This window comes from Zootoca vivipara, chromosome 4, assembly GCF_965207765.1.
Source record: "Zootoca vivipara chromosome 4, rZooViv2.hap1.1, whole genome shotgun sequence".
Classification (NCBI taxonomy): domain Eukaryota; kingdom Metazoa; phylum Chordata; class Lepidosauria; order Squamata; family Lacertidae; genus Zootoca; species Zootoca vivipara.
Window position 1 is genome coordinate 101,728,791 of NC_142587.1, and position 17,788 is coordinate 101,746,578.

A 17,788-nucleotide genomic window follows, 5' to 3' on the forward strand; every position below is an offset into this window, starting at 1 on the left:
TTCTATCTTCTACCCAAAATACACAAACCAGGAAACCCAGGACGCCCCATCATCTCAGGTATTGGCACCATTACAGTGGGTGTTTCCGGCTATATGGACTCTGTTCTGAAACCATATGCTATCAGTGCTCCCAGCTACGTACGTGACACCACAGATTTTCTGAGGAAAATACAATATTTGAACAATCTTCCTAACAATACTATACTAGCCACTATGGATGTGGAATCTCTATATACCAACATCCCACACAATGATGGTTTACAAGCCATAAGGAACACCATTTCAGATAAAACCACAGCGGACTTTGCTACCAAACTCTGCCACTTTGTCCTTACCCACAACCACTTCAAATTTGGTGATGACCTGTTCCTCCAGATCAGCGGCACAGCCATGGGCACCCGCATGGCCCCACAGTATGCCAACATCTTCATGGCAGATTTAGAACAACGTTTCCTTAACTCCTACCCACTCAAACCTCTCCTGTACCTGCGATACATTGACGATATTTTTATTATCTGGACACATGGACAACAGACCCTGGAAACCTTCCACCAGACATTCAATGACTTTCACCCCACCATCAACCTAACAATGAACCAATCTATGCAAGAAATACATTTTTTGGACACTACTATAAAAATACAGGATGGACATATAGACACCACCTTATACAGAAAACCAACTGACCGACAAACATATCTACATGCTTCTAGCTACCATCCCAAACATACCAAACAATCCATCGTATACAGCCAGGCCTTACGTTACAACCGCATCTGTTCCAACTCTACAGACAGAGAATCTCACCTAAGAGATCTACAGCAAACCTTTTTAGAACTAAAATATCCACCTGATGAAGTTAAACAACAGATCAACAGAGCCAGACAGATACCTAGAGAGAACCTGCTGCAAGACAGACCCAAAAAAGAAAATAACAGAACACCACATCACATACAGCTCCCAAGCTAAAACAGTACAACGCATCATCAGAGATCTACAGCCTCTCCTGGACAATGACAGCTCCCTTTCTCAAGCTCTGGGAGGAAGACCTTTCATTGCCTACAGACAGCCACCCAATCTTAAACAACTCCTCACCCACAATAATACAACCACCAGACTTAACATGGACACTGGTACCAGAGCCTGCAATAAACCCAGATGCCAACTTTGCTGCCACATACACCCAGACAACACCATTACTGGCCCCAACAACATCCAACATACCATCTCAGGACTATTTAATTGCTCATCCTCTAACATTGTGTATGCCATCAAATGCCAACAGTGCCCTTCAGCTCTCTATATTGGACAAACAGGCCAAACCCTACGCCAAAGGATAAATGGACATAAATCTGACATCAGGAACCAGAAGACAGAAAAACCAGTAGGAGAACACTTCAATCTCCCAGGACATTCTATACAAGATCTCAAAGTAGCTGTCTTACTACAAAAGAATTTCAGAAATAGACTGGAAAGAGAAGTTGCTGAATTGCAACTTATCACCAAGCTCAAAACCATGGAGGGACCTGGTTTGAACAGAGATATCGGATTCTTATCTCATTATACATGATAAGCGATCTTCAGCCATCTCAACCCTTGCTTTTTCATGCAAAACCATTTGCAGTCGTCGGTCATCAACAGCTATCAGTCAGTCAATCACCCATTTCCACCACCCTTCTGAGTGATCCCCCCTCCCCATCCCCACCCCTCCCCACCCCTTCTCTACATAAGTGCCTGGAAACTTCCATTTCACTGTATCTGAAGAAGTGTGCATGCACACGAAAGCTCATACCAAAATAAAAACTTAGTTGGTCTTTAAGGTGCTACTGAAGGAATTTTTTTTATTTTATACAACAAAAGGGAAGCGAGCTGCCTTCCTAGAGAGGACAGGAATCAGGGGGGGGGGCTGGTCCTCCAGAGCCAAGGCCCCTCCCTCCCCAGTCCTTTCCTGCAAGGAAGGGGGGTGGACTCAGCTTGGCAAGGATTAAAGGGAACTGAGCTGCCTTCCTAGAGAGGACAGGAAGCAGGGGGGGGGGCAGGTCCTCCATAGCCAAGGACCCTCCCTCCTTCCCTCCCCAGTCCTCCTTTCCTGCTTTGGTGTCTCTCCTGCAAGGGCTGCATCGCTGTCCCTTCACTCCTGGGATGATCTGGTGAGTCCCCCCCTCTCTCTCCCCAGAGGGTGCAGTGGGGAGACGGTGGGGGTCCCAAGGCTGCAGCAGGGGAGGGGGACGGGGGACGGGGACGGGACACAAAGCCAAGTCAGGGAGGAGAGGGTCCTGCCAGGGAGGGGGGCGAGATCTGCAAAGCTCTCCTTCCTGGAGATCAAAGGACCCCAAACTCCCACGAAATCTCCCTCCCTCAAACAAAGGAATCCCCGGGACTTTAACTCTGTGTGGCGTCGCTCAGCGTCATTGCACAACAGAGGAAACATCTGCAAAGGGTTTTCCAAAGGTGGACGAGGAGGTGGATTAGGACCTGCCCCCCCAAAAAAAACCCACGTGGAGGAAGGAAGGAAAGGTGGGAGAGAAAGGCCAGGAATGAAGAGAGGGATCCCACCCCATAGTCTGGCTGCTGCATTGCAGACCAGTTTCCCATTCGTCTCCAAGGGCAGCTCCACACGGAGGCCACTGCAGCAATCCCCTCGCACCCAGAGCATGGCATCCCAGGACCACATCCTCTCTGTCCCAAAGGGATTCTTGCTGGAAAACCAGCTGAGCCGGAAATGGGCACTGCTACTCACTGAGCCTCCAGGGACCTTGGCATCCATGGCTGTGTTGGTAATAATAATAATATTAATAATAATAAATTGCCCGCCTAAATTTCAAGGGAGATGTCTTTGGCCCCACCCACTTGGCCCTCAGGGGGCTGGTCAGAGACATACCTGGCCCTCAGAGCAAAAAAACAGGGACCCCACCCCAGGAGTCTGTCTTGAGAGCGGAGGAGAGTCCAAGTGCAAGAAAAGGAGATGGAAGCAGGGGAGTGTGGGGGTGGGGAGCATCCATCTTTCACAAGATACAAATGATTCCCTTGTCAATCAGTTCTGGCTTCATGCATTGACTGGAAGGCAGGAGCAATCTGGCAATCTAGCAATCTCAGGTGCCAGGTCGACCTATCGGTTGAGCCATCAGCCCAAATACCAAAGAAATTGGCTTTACTCCCTTGGGCATGGAGTTCCAGGCAGAGGTTTTCTGCACTCTTTCCACCTACCTTTTTGCCATTTTACTTGAGGCCTAGACAAAGGCATGGGAAGTCCTGCAGCGAAAAGTGCAAGGATGATCAGCCTCCTGCCTTTCGTGTCCCAATCACTCTCCATTGCTTTTAGTGCCTGTGCCATTGGGATTGACATAGGATTTGACCGGGCAGATTTAGCAGGACCAGCTGCTTGGTGAGTAGCAGACACAGCATGTTTTCTTACCTGAAGAGGTAAGAAAAATGCAATTCTTCATCATCACCATTGTTATTTCATTCCTATACTGCTTTATATTTTAAAGAAAAAATCTCATTGTAGTTTGCATGATATCACAGCATTAAATAAAACAATCTGGAAATGGGTTTCACATGTAAGCTCACAGAATAAAACGTCATCATAAGCAGAGAACATGGACTCAGCGCATCTGGGTCTTAAAGGAGCCTGAGAATTCTGTTCACTGACTCCTCTTAGATTTCATCCTCTTCCTTCCATATCACAAAAGTGGCTGTTGTGTATTAAAGTAATAGCACAGCCAAGTATGTATTGTAATATAATATAGAGAGTTTATTGTATTGTATTGCACAGTTTATTTGAATGCATAAGTTCCAGCGGGAACATATATCATTTGCTGGTTCAGAGTGCAGGATTTGGATCCACTGCTGGATTGGTTTACGCTGGAGGGAATCCTTGCCATTGGTTCCCGCCAAAATGTATCTTTTCCCTGCTAGTTCTCTGTTACTATATAAGTCCCAGTTTTCCCCATTCCCTGTGTTCTGGCTCTTACTTGTTCTTTGAAGTAAAGAGATGTTGTACCAGATCCTCGCCTCCTGTTCTTATTTGCACTGAGCTGAAATCACTGAAGACCCACTACACAACAGTGGCATGTCTAACAAATGCACAAAATTTCAAAAGCAGAATATAAATTTAAACTCCCTGTTTCTTTTATGCTGCTCTGCCCTTCACAAAACTCGTTTCCTTGGCCCAGGCAAATTCCTGGCAGTCAGGGCATAGCATTTGTTGTTGTTGTTGTTGTTTAGTCGTTTAGTCGTGTCCGACTCTTCGTGACCCCATGGACCATAGCACGCCAGGCACTCCTGTCTTGCACTGCCTCCCGTAGTTTGGTCAAACTCATGTTCGTAGCTTCGAGAACACTGTCCAACCATCTTGTCCTCTGTCGTCCCCTTCTCCTAGTGCCCTCAATCTTTCCCAACATCAGGGTCTTTTCCAAGGATTCTTCTCTTCTCATGAGGTGGCCAAAGTATTGGAGCCTCAGCTTCACGATCTGTCCTTCCAGGGAGCACTCAGGGCTGATTTCCTTAAGAATTGATAGGTTTGATCTTCTAGCAGTCCATGGGACTCTCAAGAGTCTCCTCCAGCACCATAATTCAAAAGCATCAATTCTTCGGCGATCAGCCTTCTTTATGGTCCAGCTCTCACTTCCATACATCACTACTGGGAAAACCATAGCTTTAACTATACGGACCTTTGTCGGCAAGGTGATGTCTCTGCTTTTTAAGATGCTGTCTAGGTTTGTCATTGCTTTTCTCCCAAGAAGCAGGCGTCTTTTAATTTCGTGACTGCTGTCACCATCTGCAGTGATCAAGGAGCCCAAGAAAGTAAAATCTCTCACTGCCTCCATTTCTTCCCCTTCTATTTGCCAGGAGGTGATGGGACCAGTGGCCATGATCTTGGTTTTTTTGATGTTGAGCTTCAGACCATATTTTGCGCTCTCCTCTTTCACCCTCATTAAAAGGTTCTTTAATTCCTCCTCACTTTCTGCCATCAAGGTTGTGTCATCTGCATATCTGAGGTTGTTGATATTTCTTCCGGCAATCTTAATTCCTGCTTGGGATTCATCTAGTCCAGCCTTTCGCATGATGAATTCTGCATATAAGTTAAATAAGCAGGGAGACAATATACAACCTTGTCGTACTCCTTTCCCAATTTTGAACCAATCAGTTGTTCCATATCCAGTTCTAACTGTAGCTTCTTGTCCCACATAGAGATTTCTCAGGAGACAGATGAGGTGATCAGGCACTCCCATTTCTTTAAGAACTTGCCATAGTTTGCTGTGGTCGACACAGTCAAAGGCTTTTGCATAGTCAATGAAGCAGAAGTAGACGTTTTTCTGGAACTCTCTAGCTTTCTCCATAATCCAGCGCATGTTTGCTATTTGGTCTCTGGTTCCTCTGCCCTTTCGAAATCCAGCTTGCACTTCTGGGAGTTCTCGGTCCACATACTGCCTAAGCCTGCCTTGTAGAATTTTAAGCATAACCTTGCTAGCGTGTGAAATGAGCGCAATTGTGCGGTAGTTGGAGCATTCTTCGGCACTGCCCTTCTTTGGAATTGGGATGTAGACTGATCTTCTCCAATCCTCTGGCCATTGCTGAGTTTTCCAAACTTGCTGGCATATTGGGTGTAGCACCTTAACAGCATCATCTTTTAAAATTTTTAATAGTTCAGCTGGAATATCATCACTTCCACTGGCTTTGTTATTAGCAGTGCTTTCTAAGGCCCATTTGACTTCACTCTCCAAGATGTCTGGCTCAAGGTCAGCAACCACACTACCTGGGGTGTACGAGACCTCCATATCTTTCTGGTATAATTCCTCTGTGTATTCTTGCCACCTCTTCTTGATGTCTTCTGCTTCTGTTAGGTCCTTACCACTTTTGTCCTTGATTATGGTAATCTTTGTTCGAAATGTTCCTTTCATATCTCCAATTTTCTTGAACAGATCTCTGGTTTTCCCCATTCTATTGTTTTCCTCTATTTCTTTGCATTGCTCATTTAAGAAGACCCTCTTATCTCTCCTTGCTGTTTTTTGGAAATCTGCATTCAGTTTCCTGTATCTTTCCCTATCTCCCTTGCATTTTGCTTGCCTTCTCTTCTCCGCTATTCATAAGGCCTCCTTGGACAGCCATTTTGCCTTCTTGCATTTCCTTTTCCTTGGGATGGTTTTCGTTGCTGCCTCCTGTATAATGTTACGAGCCTCCATCCATAGTTCTTCAGGCACTCTGTCCACCAAATCTAAATCCTTAAACCTGTTCCTCACTTCCACTGTGTATTCATAAGGGATTTGATTCAGATTGTATCTTACTGGCCCAGTGGTTTTTCCTACTTTCTTCAGTTTAAGCTGGAATTTTGCTATAAGAAGCTGATGATCTGAGTTACAGTCAGCTCCAGGTCTTGTTTTTGCTGACTGTATAGAGCTTCTCCATCTTTGGCTGCAGAGAATATAATCAATCTGATTTCGATGCTGCCCATTTGGTGATATCCATGTGTAGAGTCGTCTCTTGTGTTGTTGGAAGAGAGTGTTTGTGATGACCAGCTTGTTCTCTTGACAGAACTCTATTAGCCTTTGCCCTGCTTCATTTTGAACTCCAAGGCCAAACTTGCCAGTTGTTCCTTTTATCTCTTGATTCCCTACTTTAGCATTCCAATCCCCTGTAATGAGAAGAACATCCTTCTTTGGTGTCATTTCTAGAAGGTGTTGTAGGTCTTCATAGAATTGGTCAATTTCACTTTCTTCAGCACCGGTAGTTGGTGCATAAACTTGGATTACTGTGATGTTAAAAGGTCTGCCTTGGATTCGTATCGAGATCATTCTGTCATTTTTGAGATTGCATCCCATTACAGCTTTTGCCACTCTTTTGTTGACTATGAGGGCCACTCCATTTCTTCTACAGGATTCTTGCCCACAGTAGTAGATATGATAGTCACCCGAACTGAATTCACCCATTCCCTTCCATTTTAGTTCACTGATGCCCAGGATGTCGATATTTATTCTTGTCATCTCATTTTTGACCACATCCAGCTTACCTCTATTCATGGTTCTTACATTCCAGGTTCCTATGCAATATTTTTCTTTACAGCATCAGACTTTCCTTTCGCTTCCAGGCATATCCGCAACTGAGCGTCCTTTCGGCTTTGGCCCAGCCGCTTCATCAGCTCTGAATCTACTTGTACTTGTCCTCCGCTCTTCCTCAGTAGCATGTTGGACGCCTTCCGACCTGAGGGGCTCATCTTCCAGCGTCATAACTTTTATATGCCTGTTGTCTTTGTCCATAGAGTTTTCTTGGCAGGGATACTGGAGTGGCTTGCCAGTTCCTTCTCCAGGTGGATCACGTTTAGTCAAAACTCTCCACTATGACCTGTCCATCTTGGGTGGCCCTGCATGGCATAGCTCATAGCTTCTCTGAGTTATTCAAGCCCCTTCGCCACGACAAGGCATTGATCCATGAAGGGGAGGGCATAGCATAACATCAGAAAACATCTCCAGCCATGGATGTTCTCACTGCAACTTTGAGAAAGTTGGTGGGTTATCATTTTCCCTCTGACATTTTATATTACTATTGTTGGTGCTGATAGCCTCTTCTGCCTGCCTGTCTGGTTTCCTAACAATTTTGAGATTGCTGCCAAAAAAACCCCTAAAATGTTTTTCCCCATACTGTATTTATAGACAAAGGAATTTTGAAGGATTCTTGGGTACTCAGTGGAGAGAGAGAAAGAAGAGGATGTATAAACTTTATAGCAGAACAATGTATTTGCTTTGTAGGACTTGCTAGTGCCTCTCATTAGCAGAGACAGAACTCGGCAGAAGACCAAGGGGTTCCTTCTGATCTCTCAGAGGCTTCCTGAGAGCAGAGATGGATGACCGAGACTCAGTTGGCCCTGAAACAGGAAGAGGCCATGCCATCCAAACTGGGAGAAGTGGGGGATTCTGGGAAAACCCAGTGCAGAAGATCCTGGGTGAGGAGGACACCCTCCGCTCTGAGGTGCAGAGCCAGCAGTTGAGGCAGTTCTGCTGCCAGGAGGCCAAAGGACCCCGAGAGGTTTGCAGCCGACTCTACCACTTTTGCCACCAGTGGCTGAAGCCAGAAAGGCACACGAAAGCTGAGATGCTGGACCTGGTGATCTTGGAGCAGTTCCTGGCTGTCCTTCCCCCGGAGATGGAGAGCTGGGTGAGGGAATGCGGAGCGGAGACCAGTTCCCAGGCGGTGGCCCTGGCCGAAGGTTTCCTCCTGAGTCAGGCAGAAGAGAGAAAGCAGAAACAGAGAAAGCAGGTGAGAGAGACTTTCCTCTGGATACTCCCAAGGGGCTCCAAACAGGATGGAGAACATCCCATAATGCTCTCCTGATGGCCCACCCTTTTTCTGGGACGGCATCCGTAGAATGAGATCTGACACCCTTAAAGCTGTTGGCCTTGACATTCATTTTATAATCCTTCTTGTCATTCTCTGTTTTGAATCCTTGTTTCTTTTTCAGGAAAAGGATCATTTTGGAGAAATGGACCTGGATTCCTGTGAGGCAGAGAGGCCTCCGTTGGACACCAGAGAGAGGCAGCTAGGTAAGGCGGAAGGAGTTTTTTCTCTCTCTCCATTTGTTCATTTTCCTTTGGTTTTGAACTGGGTGAATATGAATCAAATCAATCCCCCCCCCCAGAAAGTCTCATTCTTGCTGGTATAATCTTAATATTTACAACCCGATGTAGGTTTCATTTTTGGAATAATAAATGATCAAGGTGTCTCCCCTGCCAGTTAAGTTTTTTGGGACCTCTCATAAGAGCTATAGTTGGGTTTTTGGTGAGAAACACATCCAGCAGGTATCCGAATTCAACTATTTGTGGATCACTTTCCATCACAGGCTCCGGTGGTCCTTGCACTGCGCAGTGGCGATAAACGCCAGCAAGCCGTCTATGTAGGCCATAATGCACTTCTTTGTAACAAGAGGCAACTAACACATCTCTTCTGCCCTTAAGGTTTATAATGCCAAAGTTAGAGCTCAACTGCTCTATGGAATTCCAATCTGGATGTCAGGGTTTACCCAGTCAGTGGAACAAGTGCAGGCAGCCTTTCTATTTAAGATTTTTGCTGTCCCACACTGTGTACCTTGTGCTGCCTTATGTCTTGAGGGAGGCCAAAATAAGCTAGAGACAGTTGCCTGGACGAGTTTTCTTTTATGCTGGCTAAACATTTGCTTTTCAGCAGACAAAGACTCTTTACTTAGCAAAGTTCTGTCAGACTCCTTCCCTTCCCCAGGGCTACAACTGTTTTGCACAAAGATACGGCACCTTGGGCTTTCAGACGATCTCCTGGGTGCTGTGGCTTTCCCAATCCCCAACATGTTCCCCTCTTTATTTTTGACTCTCTTGGGCGCAGGAATTTAACCCCAATTATCTACCATTTTTGTTTAACCCGCAAGAAAGAAGGGCTTCATCGCTGGCTAGGTTCAATTCTAATCCTTCTAGCCTCCTCTGGGGTAGGTTCGCGGGTATGGGAGAAGGAGATAGGATCTGCCCATGTGATGCCCACCTGGTGGAAACTCTAGCTCACATGGTCCTCAAATGTAAAATGCATGATGATCTCTGCCAACTATTGCTAGACCAACTATGTATCCCAATATGGAAACCAAAGACAGAGGTTATACGCTTCTTATTACGGGGGAGAAATCAGGAGCTCACCAAGACAATAGCTAAATTCCTCTATTTGATATATTTTGCTGCTGAAGTACATTACAGGACTGTGCCCTTGCTGGAGACCCACAGAGGTGAAATAGATTGCTTGCCTCTTCTTCCCTTTGGCAAGTGACTGTACTGATGATATGGCGATGAGATTGTACTGGCCTATTTATTTTGAATGTTTGATGATGATAAATAAATTTTCAGAGTACTTTTTACAGTTATATCAGAGATTAATTATTTGGTTAGAAATATATAGACAGATAATTATTGTGAGATTTCATAAGTTACCGTATATTCCGGCATATAAGGCAACTAGGCATATAAGACGACCCCCCAATTTTCAAGTTAAAATATAGAGTTTGGGATATACTCGCCAGGGAGGGGAGCTTGTCTTCTCCAGCCCTCAAGTCTGCAGCAGGGGAAATGGTGGATTTTGATGTTTTTTTGGGTTATTGAGAGGGGGGGGAAGCCATAGAGAGGAGAGAGAGATAGAGAGGCAGAGAATCGAGGGGTAAAGAAGCCATAGAGAGGAGAGAGAGGCAGAGAATCGAGGGGGAAAGAAGCCATAGGAGAGAGAGAGAGAGGCAGAGAATCGAGGGGGAAAAGAAGCGATAGAGAGGAGAGATAGAGAGGCAGAGAATCGAGGGGGGGAGCCATAGAGAGGAGAGAGATAGAGAGGCAGAGAATCGAGGGGAGAAGAAGCCATAGAGAGGGGGGAGAGAGAGGCAGAGAATTGAGGGGAAAAGAAGCCATAGAGAGGAGAGAGAGAGAGAGGCAGAGAATCGAGGAGGGGGAGTGCCAGCGAAAAGGGAAAAGCCATAGAGAAGAGAGTGGGGATGCGGCCGCAGCCATTTTTGAGTTCGCCCTACCGTATGCAGCGCCCGCAGATTCTTGTACCCGGCGTATAAGACGCCCCCCCAACTTTTGAAAAGATTTTCCTGGGTTCAGAAGCCGTCTTATACGCCGTAATATACTGTAGCTGTTTATATTTGGGCAACCTTTATGCTGTACTTTATTGGAAGGCGGAAAATAAATAATCATTTTCTTAGTAAAAATTTAAATAATTTATGTAACTAAAACAATAACATTATAGCATATGTATCCATATTTGGTAACTGACATATTTAGAGACTTGTGGAGTATTCTGCTCACAAGGTTGCCCTTTTATTTTTACTGCTTCACACTTAGCTACTTATGCAGATCTGTTCCACGCCAAACAATCTATTCATTGAACCTCTTGGAACTTAGCATTTAAGAGGTAAGGGATTGATTCTGTGTATATAAATTTGCAAAGGAAGAATGGGATTAAAGTTTCCCCCTCAACTCTGTCTATTTATTTTGTAACATTTTTCCTGTGAAGAAAAGGCATGTTATCTCTGCAAACACAAATTCAAACTTTTGAGAACTGCAAAAACAAACATCTGTGATAATATCTTCTCGTTAGAAAAACTGCCCCAAACAGTCTTACAGAAACCTCTGGAACTGCATGACATTGTGAATGGACTAATGGAATTCATTTACAAAAAAATTTAAACTTTGCATATAAATCCTCATGCTACATAATTAAAAACATATCCTTATTGTCATTATCGCTTTTGGACTATAATGTTACTTGAATAGAAAACTATCTTTAAAAGATTATTCCTCCAAAAGCTTTTTTTAAAAATCAGATTTAAATTTTTAAAACTCCAATTTAAATTTTAAAAAACCCTTTTTTATTTTATATATTTTTTAATCATTGCTTTTCTAATCCACCCTGGTTTTGAAACTAATCTGTAGGTTCTTTTTCTCTTTTGTTAGGGGAGATAGAAATGGGCCAGATTTCCTCTGAGGCAGAGAGGCCTCCATTGGAAACCAGACAGAGGCAGCTGGGTAAGGGTTTTTTCCCCTCTCCATTTAGTCTCATTCTGTTACTTTTCAAACTTATGTGTGGGTTCTTTTCTTATTTTGTTGCGGAAGATAGTTGGGGCCCAGAGCCTAGAGGAGGGGAGATGTATTTCTGCACAACTAATATCTGAAATGCGCCCAAACTTTCAAATACACTCTGGGCCTCCCCCTTACCTTTTTCCTCTTGCAGGTGACACAATGATACTGGCTAGACCTCTTCATCCATCTTTGAAAACAGAAGCAGCGGCTGTGGAACCAGATCAGGTCAGGGGAAGCTGCCTTGTGGGGACAGAGGCCAAGGAGCGGAAAAATGTCTTAGGTCAAGGAGTGGTGGAGAACAACAGTGTTGTCTCAGAGGAGGACATTTCCCTTTTTCTTTTAGGGTCCAGTGTGCTTTGAAGATGTCGCTGTTTGTTTCACGGACGAGGAGTGGGAGTTGCTGGATCCTGACCAGAGAGCTCTGTATAAGGACATCATGGAGGAGAATTGTGGGATCATGGCCTCTCTTGGTAAGGCTCCCTGTGGGATCATAATACATAGCTGCCAAGTTTTCCCTTTTCTCACGAGGAAGCTTATTCAGCATAAGGGAATTTTCCTTAAAAAAAGGGATAACTTGGCAGCTATGCATAATATCTGTTTTTAAATTCAAAACAGTTCTCTGCGATTAATCTCATAAATTTTCACATAACTCAACAGCACTCTGTTAAAACACCTGGAATTACAATATTCTCACAATAAATCTTGAACAGTAAATTACTGGTTTTTTACTGTGAATGTTCTTCCTCCAGTTGCAGCTTCTTAAACAAGGATCAGCCTGGTCTGAACTCCCCAGGCCATTTAACTGCAAACTTCAGAGTTGTTAGGGAAGTTGAAGTAGCTTCTGTCAGGTTTTCAGTTTTGAAGTAAAGAACACTGACATTGGAAATGGAGGGGATTCCATGATGGAGCCAAACAAAATCCATTCGAGAGAAGAGCCAGGCTTATCGAATCACAGGTTTCCCTAAGGATGTCAGTTGATCAGGGTTAATAAATGCACCCAACCCTTCAGTAAAACTATCCATCTAAGCCACTTGTGATATTCCTCTATGACCAGTCTTAACAAGTATACTTCATTAATTTCTCCCTGAGGCTCTAATCCATTTCTCTTCATTGTAGATAATGATGGACTGGAAATCAAGAACAAGGGTGACCATGACAAAATCCCCACAATGGAAAAGCTGTATAAATATCTTGAAAGTGGAAAAAGTTCCAATTCCACTTCCCATCAAAGAAATCCCATTGGGAAGAAACCCTATCAGTGCTTGGAATGTGGAAAAAGCTTCAGTCAGAGAGCCCATCTCGCTTCCCATCAAAGAATTCATACAGGGGATAAACCATATCAGTGTTTGGAATGTGGAAAGAGCTTCACTGAAAACTCCCATCTCGCTTCCCATCAAAGAATTCATACAGGGGATAAACCCTATCAGTGTGTGGAATGTGGAAAGAGCTTCAGTTGGAGCACCGATCTCACTTCCCATCAGAGAATTCATACAGGGGAGAAACCCTATCAGTGTGAGGAATGTGGGAAAAGTTTCAGTCAGAGCTCCCATCTCACTAAGCATCAGAGAATTCATACAGGGGAGAAACCCTATCAGTGTGAGGAATGTGGGAAAAGTTTCAGTCAGAGCTCCCATCTCACTAAGCATCAGAGAATTCATACAGGGGAGAAACCCTATCAGTGCACTGAATGTGGAAAGAGCTTCAGTAGGAGCTCCAATCTCACTTCCCACCAAAGAATTCATACAGCGGAGAAACCCTATCAGTGCTTTGAATGTGGAAAGAGCTTCAGTCAGAGTGGCCAACTCACTTCCCATCAAAGAATTCACACAGGGGAGAAACCATATCAGTGTTTGGAATGTGGAAAGAGCTTCACTGAAAACTCCCATCTCACTTCCCATCAAAGAATTCATACAGGGGAGAAACCCTATCAGTGTGTGGAATGTGGAAAGAGCTTCAGTAACAGAATCAGTCTCACTTCGCACCAAAGATATCATACAGGGGAGAAACCCTATCAGTGTGCAGAATGTGAGAAGAGCTTTAGTCAAAGCTCCCATCTCACTTCACATCAAAGAATTCATACAGGGGAGAAACCCTATGAGTGCATGGGATGTGGAAAACGCTTCATTAATAGTTCCCAACTCACTTCCCATCAAAGAATTCACACAGGGGAGAAACCCTATCAGTGTGTGGAATGTGGAAAGAGCTTCAGTCAGAGCCCCAATCTCACTTCCCATCAAAGAATTCATACAGGGGAGAAACCCTATCAGTGTGTGGAATGTGGAAAGAGCTTCAATCAGAGCCACCATCTCACTTCCCATCAAAGAATTCATACAGGAGAGAAGCCCTATCAGTGTGTGGAATGCGGAAAGAGCTTCAGTCACAGCAACAGTCTCACTTCCCATAAAAGAATTCATACAGGGGAGAAACCCTATCAGTGTGCAGAATGTGAGAAGAGCTTTAGTCAAAGCTCCCATCTCACTTCCCATCAAAGAATTCATACAGTGTAGAAACCCTATCAGTGTATAGAATGTGGAAAGAGATTCCTTCGGAGCACCGATCTCACTTCCCATCAAAGAATTCATACAGGGGGGAAACCCTATCAGTATGTGGAATGTGGAAAGAACTTCAGTAACAGCTCCAATCTCAGTTCCCATCAAAGAATTCATATGAATGGTGGGGGAAAACTCTTCATTATACAGCTTTAAGCACCAGGGGAAAATGCACCTCTTTAACCAGGCCTTTGGCTGATTGACATCTAATTGTGGGTATACACCAGGTCCTGCCCCATGTCTTAAGCCCCTGGGCATAGGCTAGGTGATTAGAGCACCTTCAGCGTGACCCAATAGCCTGGACTCACAACTGCAATTGTGAGCACCAAATTTAGCAGCAGCAGAGAATAATGTGGAACAATGTAAAGGTAAACAACCGTGAAGTGCAAATATTTAAATGTATAAAATCTCATGCTCAAAGTCTTAAAGGTCCAGTATAAAGTGCAATAATCAAGTCCGATAATGAAGTCCAATAATAAAGTGCTACAATGTATCATGCATTCTTATCTCTTCCGACGGGAAGCTAGCTTCTTTCCCGTTTCACAGGAAAAGCTTAATCAGTAAATCATTGTATTTGACCTGGTAAGTAATTGCTGCATTTTCATCAATCTTTGAGAATTGTGAGCTTCGGTAGTCTTGTTAAGCTTTTACACATGAACCTTAGGTGGGTAATTTTAAACATTTCTGTACAATGTTTTAAAGAAATGTATAAATATTTATGGTGCATCATATAGATTTATACAAATTTATTACCTAAGAAGGAGTCCGCCCCCTGAGGAAACTATTCCTGTGAAACGGGGAAGAAGCTAGCCGCCCGTCGGAAGAGATAAGAACGCATGATGCATCGTAGCACTTGATTATCGGACTTGATTATCGGACTTGATTACAGTGGTACCTCTACTTACAAATAGCTCTACTTATTAATTTTTCTACTTACGAACAGAGCTCCGTCCGCCATCTTGGATGCTGTTTAGATAGGATTTTTTCTACTTACGAATTTTTAGATAGGGTTGCTTCGACTTACAATTTTTTTCTCCCAATGCATTCCTATGGGATTTGACTTACAAATTTTTTCGACTTACAAATGTGTGTTCGGAACGCATTAAATTCGTAAGTAGAGGTACCACTGTATTGCACTTTATACTGGACCTTTAAGACTTTGAGCATGAGATTTTATACATATTTTTGAATCTCTTTGTATATGTGAAGGTTGTTGGTGTATATACATTTAAATATTTGCACTTCACGGTTGTTTACCTTTTCATTGTTTTGCTAACATTACCGTGTTGTCTGTTTGTTGCTGGTACTCTGAGAATAACACGGAAGCAGGCTGTGGAGGTTTAGAAGCATACCTCATTTTATTATCAAAAGTTACTTTCACACTACTTCACACACAGCGGGTGGTGCTGTGAGTTAGACCACAGAGCCTAGGGCTCGTTGATCAGAAGGTCGGTGGTTTGAATCCCCGCGATGGGGTGAGCTCCCGTTGCTCGCTCCCAGCTCCTGCCAACCTAGCAGTTCAAAAGCACATCAAAGTGCAAGTAGATAAATAGGTACCGCACCAAGCGGGAAGGTAAATGGCGTTTCCGTGCGCTGCTCTGGTTTGCCACAAGCTGCTTAGTCATGACCTGGAAGCTGTACGCCGGCTCCCTCGGCCAGTAAAGCGAGATGAGTGCCGCAACCCCAGAGTCATCCGTGAGTGGACCAAATGGTCAGGGGTCCCTTTACCTTTACCTTTACTTCACACTATAGAATACTACTGGCTTGCATGAGTGTTACATTTCTCACTCAGCCACCTTATCTCTACAAACATAAAACTGAACCCCACACAAAGTCAGGGGTGAAGAGTAGAACAGTTCCTCCCCCTCCTTTCTCAAAACACCAGTCAGGAGATTCTTGCAATGGGAGGGGTGAAAATGTCAACACTAATGCTCTTTTAAAATGTGGTGGGGATGTGGGGGTTACAGGTTTTGGGCTGTGTGTTTTGTGTTTTCATATTGTGATTTTATGTTGTAACCTTCCTGAAAACTGTGGGTGTAGGGAATAAGAGCCAACTTTTAGAGGCCGAGGGGTCTTTGCCCCCCAAGAAAATATTTGAGGGGGCCACCCTCCAAGTTGATGGGCATTGTCATTCAAATGGCATGCATGCACCACATCACGTGATTGATTATGCGAGGAGGGGCTTACTAAACCCCTTCTATATTTTATTCAAGTTGGCACACCAGGTATAGGGCACTATAGAAATTAAATAAATGCATAAATAAAGTAAGACCATCTTGATCGCCTTCATTTGCACATATTTCAGCCTCTCAATATTCGTATTATCATTTTTTAAAAAATGTGCCCTTTATCTGAAGATTTCACGGTGTTTCACAACATAGACTGGTTGAAAGCAAGTCTTTCTCAAAAACAAGTCAAGCCCGATGAATCTTTTTCTTTTCTTTTTTTTGGATGGAGTTACAAACTTTGTTGATCAGGGCACTGCTGTGGAAATAGTGCATGTTGATTTCAGTAAGACTTTTGACAAAGTCCCTGCAATAATTATGTGAGGAAGCTGGTAAAATGTGGGCTGAACGAGGTAACTGTTAGGTGGATTTGACTGACCGAACCCAAAGAGGAATCCTTCATGGGTCTTCCTCATCCTGGGGAAAAGTGACAAGAGGGGTGCTGCAGTGTCAGACGTTGTTCAACGTCTTTTTAAATGGCTTGGATGAAGGAACTGAGGGGATGCTCATCCCATTTGCAGACGACACAAAACGGTGAGCTGAGGCCAATGTGGCAGAAGGCAGAATCAGATCAAGGGAAGGAATAGTACCACTTTATTCTGCCTTGGTCAGAACCCACCTAGAATACTGTGTTCAATTCTGGGCACAACAATATCAGTATCCTAAATTTTGTTTGCCTGGGGAAACCAAGAAGGTGGGGGGACACAATCCATATTCCTTCTATAACACATGGCCAATGTTTATTGAATACATAAATTGTTAAGACTATTGCAAGAATCCACCCAGCACTCGTGGGAAAATGTGTCGTGGTCTTTTAGAACAGGCATGCCCAAACTGCGGCCCTCCAGTTGTTTTGGGACTACAGCTCTCATCATCCTTAGCTAACACGACCAGTGGTCAGGGATGATTGGAATTGTAGTCCCAAAACATCTGGAGGGTCAAGTTTGGGGGTGCCTGTTTTAGAATAATCAAATGAAACTAACACATGGCATCATGAAAATCTGCAATTCCATCAGGACAAGTTATTTTTTGTTTACTGTTGTAACTATTGCTTTCTGAAAATTTATCTTCTGTACCATGAAGATAAATAAAAACAATGTTTTTTTAATAAAAAGGTTGGGAAATCATGTGCCCAGGAGGACTCCGCTGCTTGAGTGCCTGAGGGCCCCCTTTCTGCCTCTCAACACCTGGCCCAGGGCGGGGCTTGACAGGCCTCATAAGGACTGCTGCTTCTGCTTCTGCCCAGGAGAACTCAGAACAGTGCAGTTATTTTTAAAATGTTTTTTAAAAATTATTTTTTACCTTTTTAAATTCTTTGTGGTGTGGGGGTGTGGGTTGGGTTTGGGAATTTGTTTAATTTTGGTTCGTTTGTAATTTTTACTGTTTTTGGTTTGTATTGTTTTATTGTGTGTTTTCTTATATGTTTTGCTTTGTTCTT

The 17,788-nt window shown here is 43.9% G+C and overlaps 3 protein-coding genes across 4 annotated transcripts in view; all 3 read left to right on the forward strand.

The window, feature by feature from the left end:
• LOC132592057 (uncharacterized) overlaps nt 1-16,394 on the forward strand; it is a 33,877-nt gene extending 17,483 nt beyond the window's left edge. Inside the window, 1 exon segment of the mRNA XM_088668973.1 lies at nt 12,824-16,394. Within this exon segment, the coding sequence (XP_088525099.1) occupies nt 12,824-14,281 (1,458 nt within the window). The 3' untranslated portion in view covers nt 14,282-16,394.
• Nucleotides 1-17,788, forward strand: part of LOC118085582 (uncharacterized) — a 193,969-nt gene that overhangs the window by 72,513 nt on the left and 103,668 nt on the right. The window lies entirely within an intron of this gene.
• Nucleotides 1,978-12,826, forward strand: LOC132592086 (zinc finger protein 446-like). Of its 2 annotated transcripts, XM_088668960.1 has the most exons (7): nt 1,984-2,150; nt 3,323-3,385; nt 7,746-8,253; nt 8,456-8,537; nt 11,451-11,522; nt 11,728-12,046; nt 12,693-12,826. In XM_088668960.1, the coding sequence occupies exons 3-6, from the start codon at nt 7,837-7,839 to the stop codon at nt 11,934-11,936; spliced, it is 780 nt and encodes a 259-aa protein (XP_088525086.1). In that variant the 5' UTR covers nt 1,984-2,150; nt 3,323-3,385; nt 7,746-7,836; the 3' UTR covers nt 11,937-12,046; nt 12,693-12,826. The 2 variants fall into 2 exon arrangements, with proteins under 2 accessions (XP_088525087.1, XP_088525086.1); XM_088668961.1 differs by lacking the exon at nt 11,451-11,522 and having other exon boundaries at nt 1,978-2,150.

What these genes read in the sequence shown, in the direction of transcription:
- LOC132592086 (XM_088668960.1), top strand. Translation starts at nt 7,837, where the DNA reads ATGGATGACCGAGACTCAGTTGGCCCTGAAACAGGAAGAGGCCATGCC. An exon ending in CACCAGAGAGAGGCAGCTAG is followed by an intron (nt 8,538 to 11,450) that starts GTAAGGCGGAAG and finishes CTCTTTTGTTAG; the next exon opens with GGGAGATAGAAATGGGCCAG. An exon ending in AACCAGACAGAGGCAGCTGG is followed by an intron (nt 11,523 to 11,727) that starts GTAAGGGTTTTT and finishes TTCCTCTTGCAG; the next exon opens with GTGACACAATGATACTGGCT.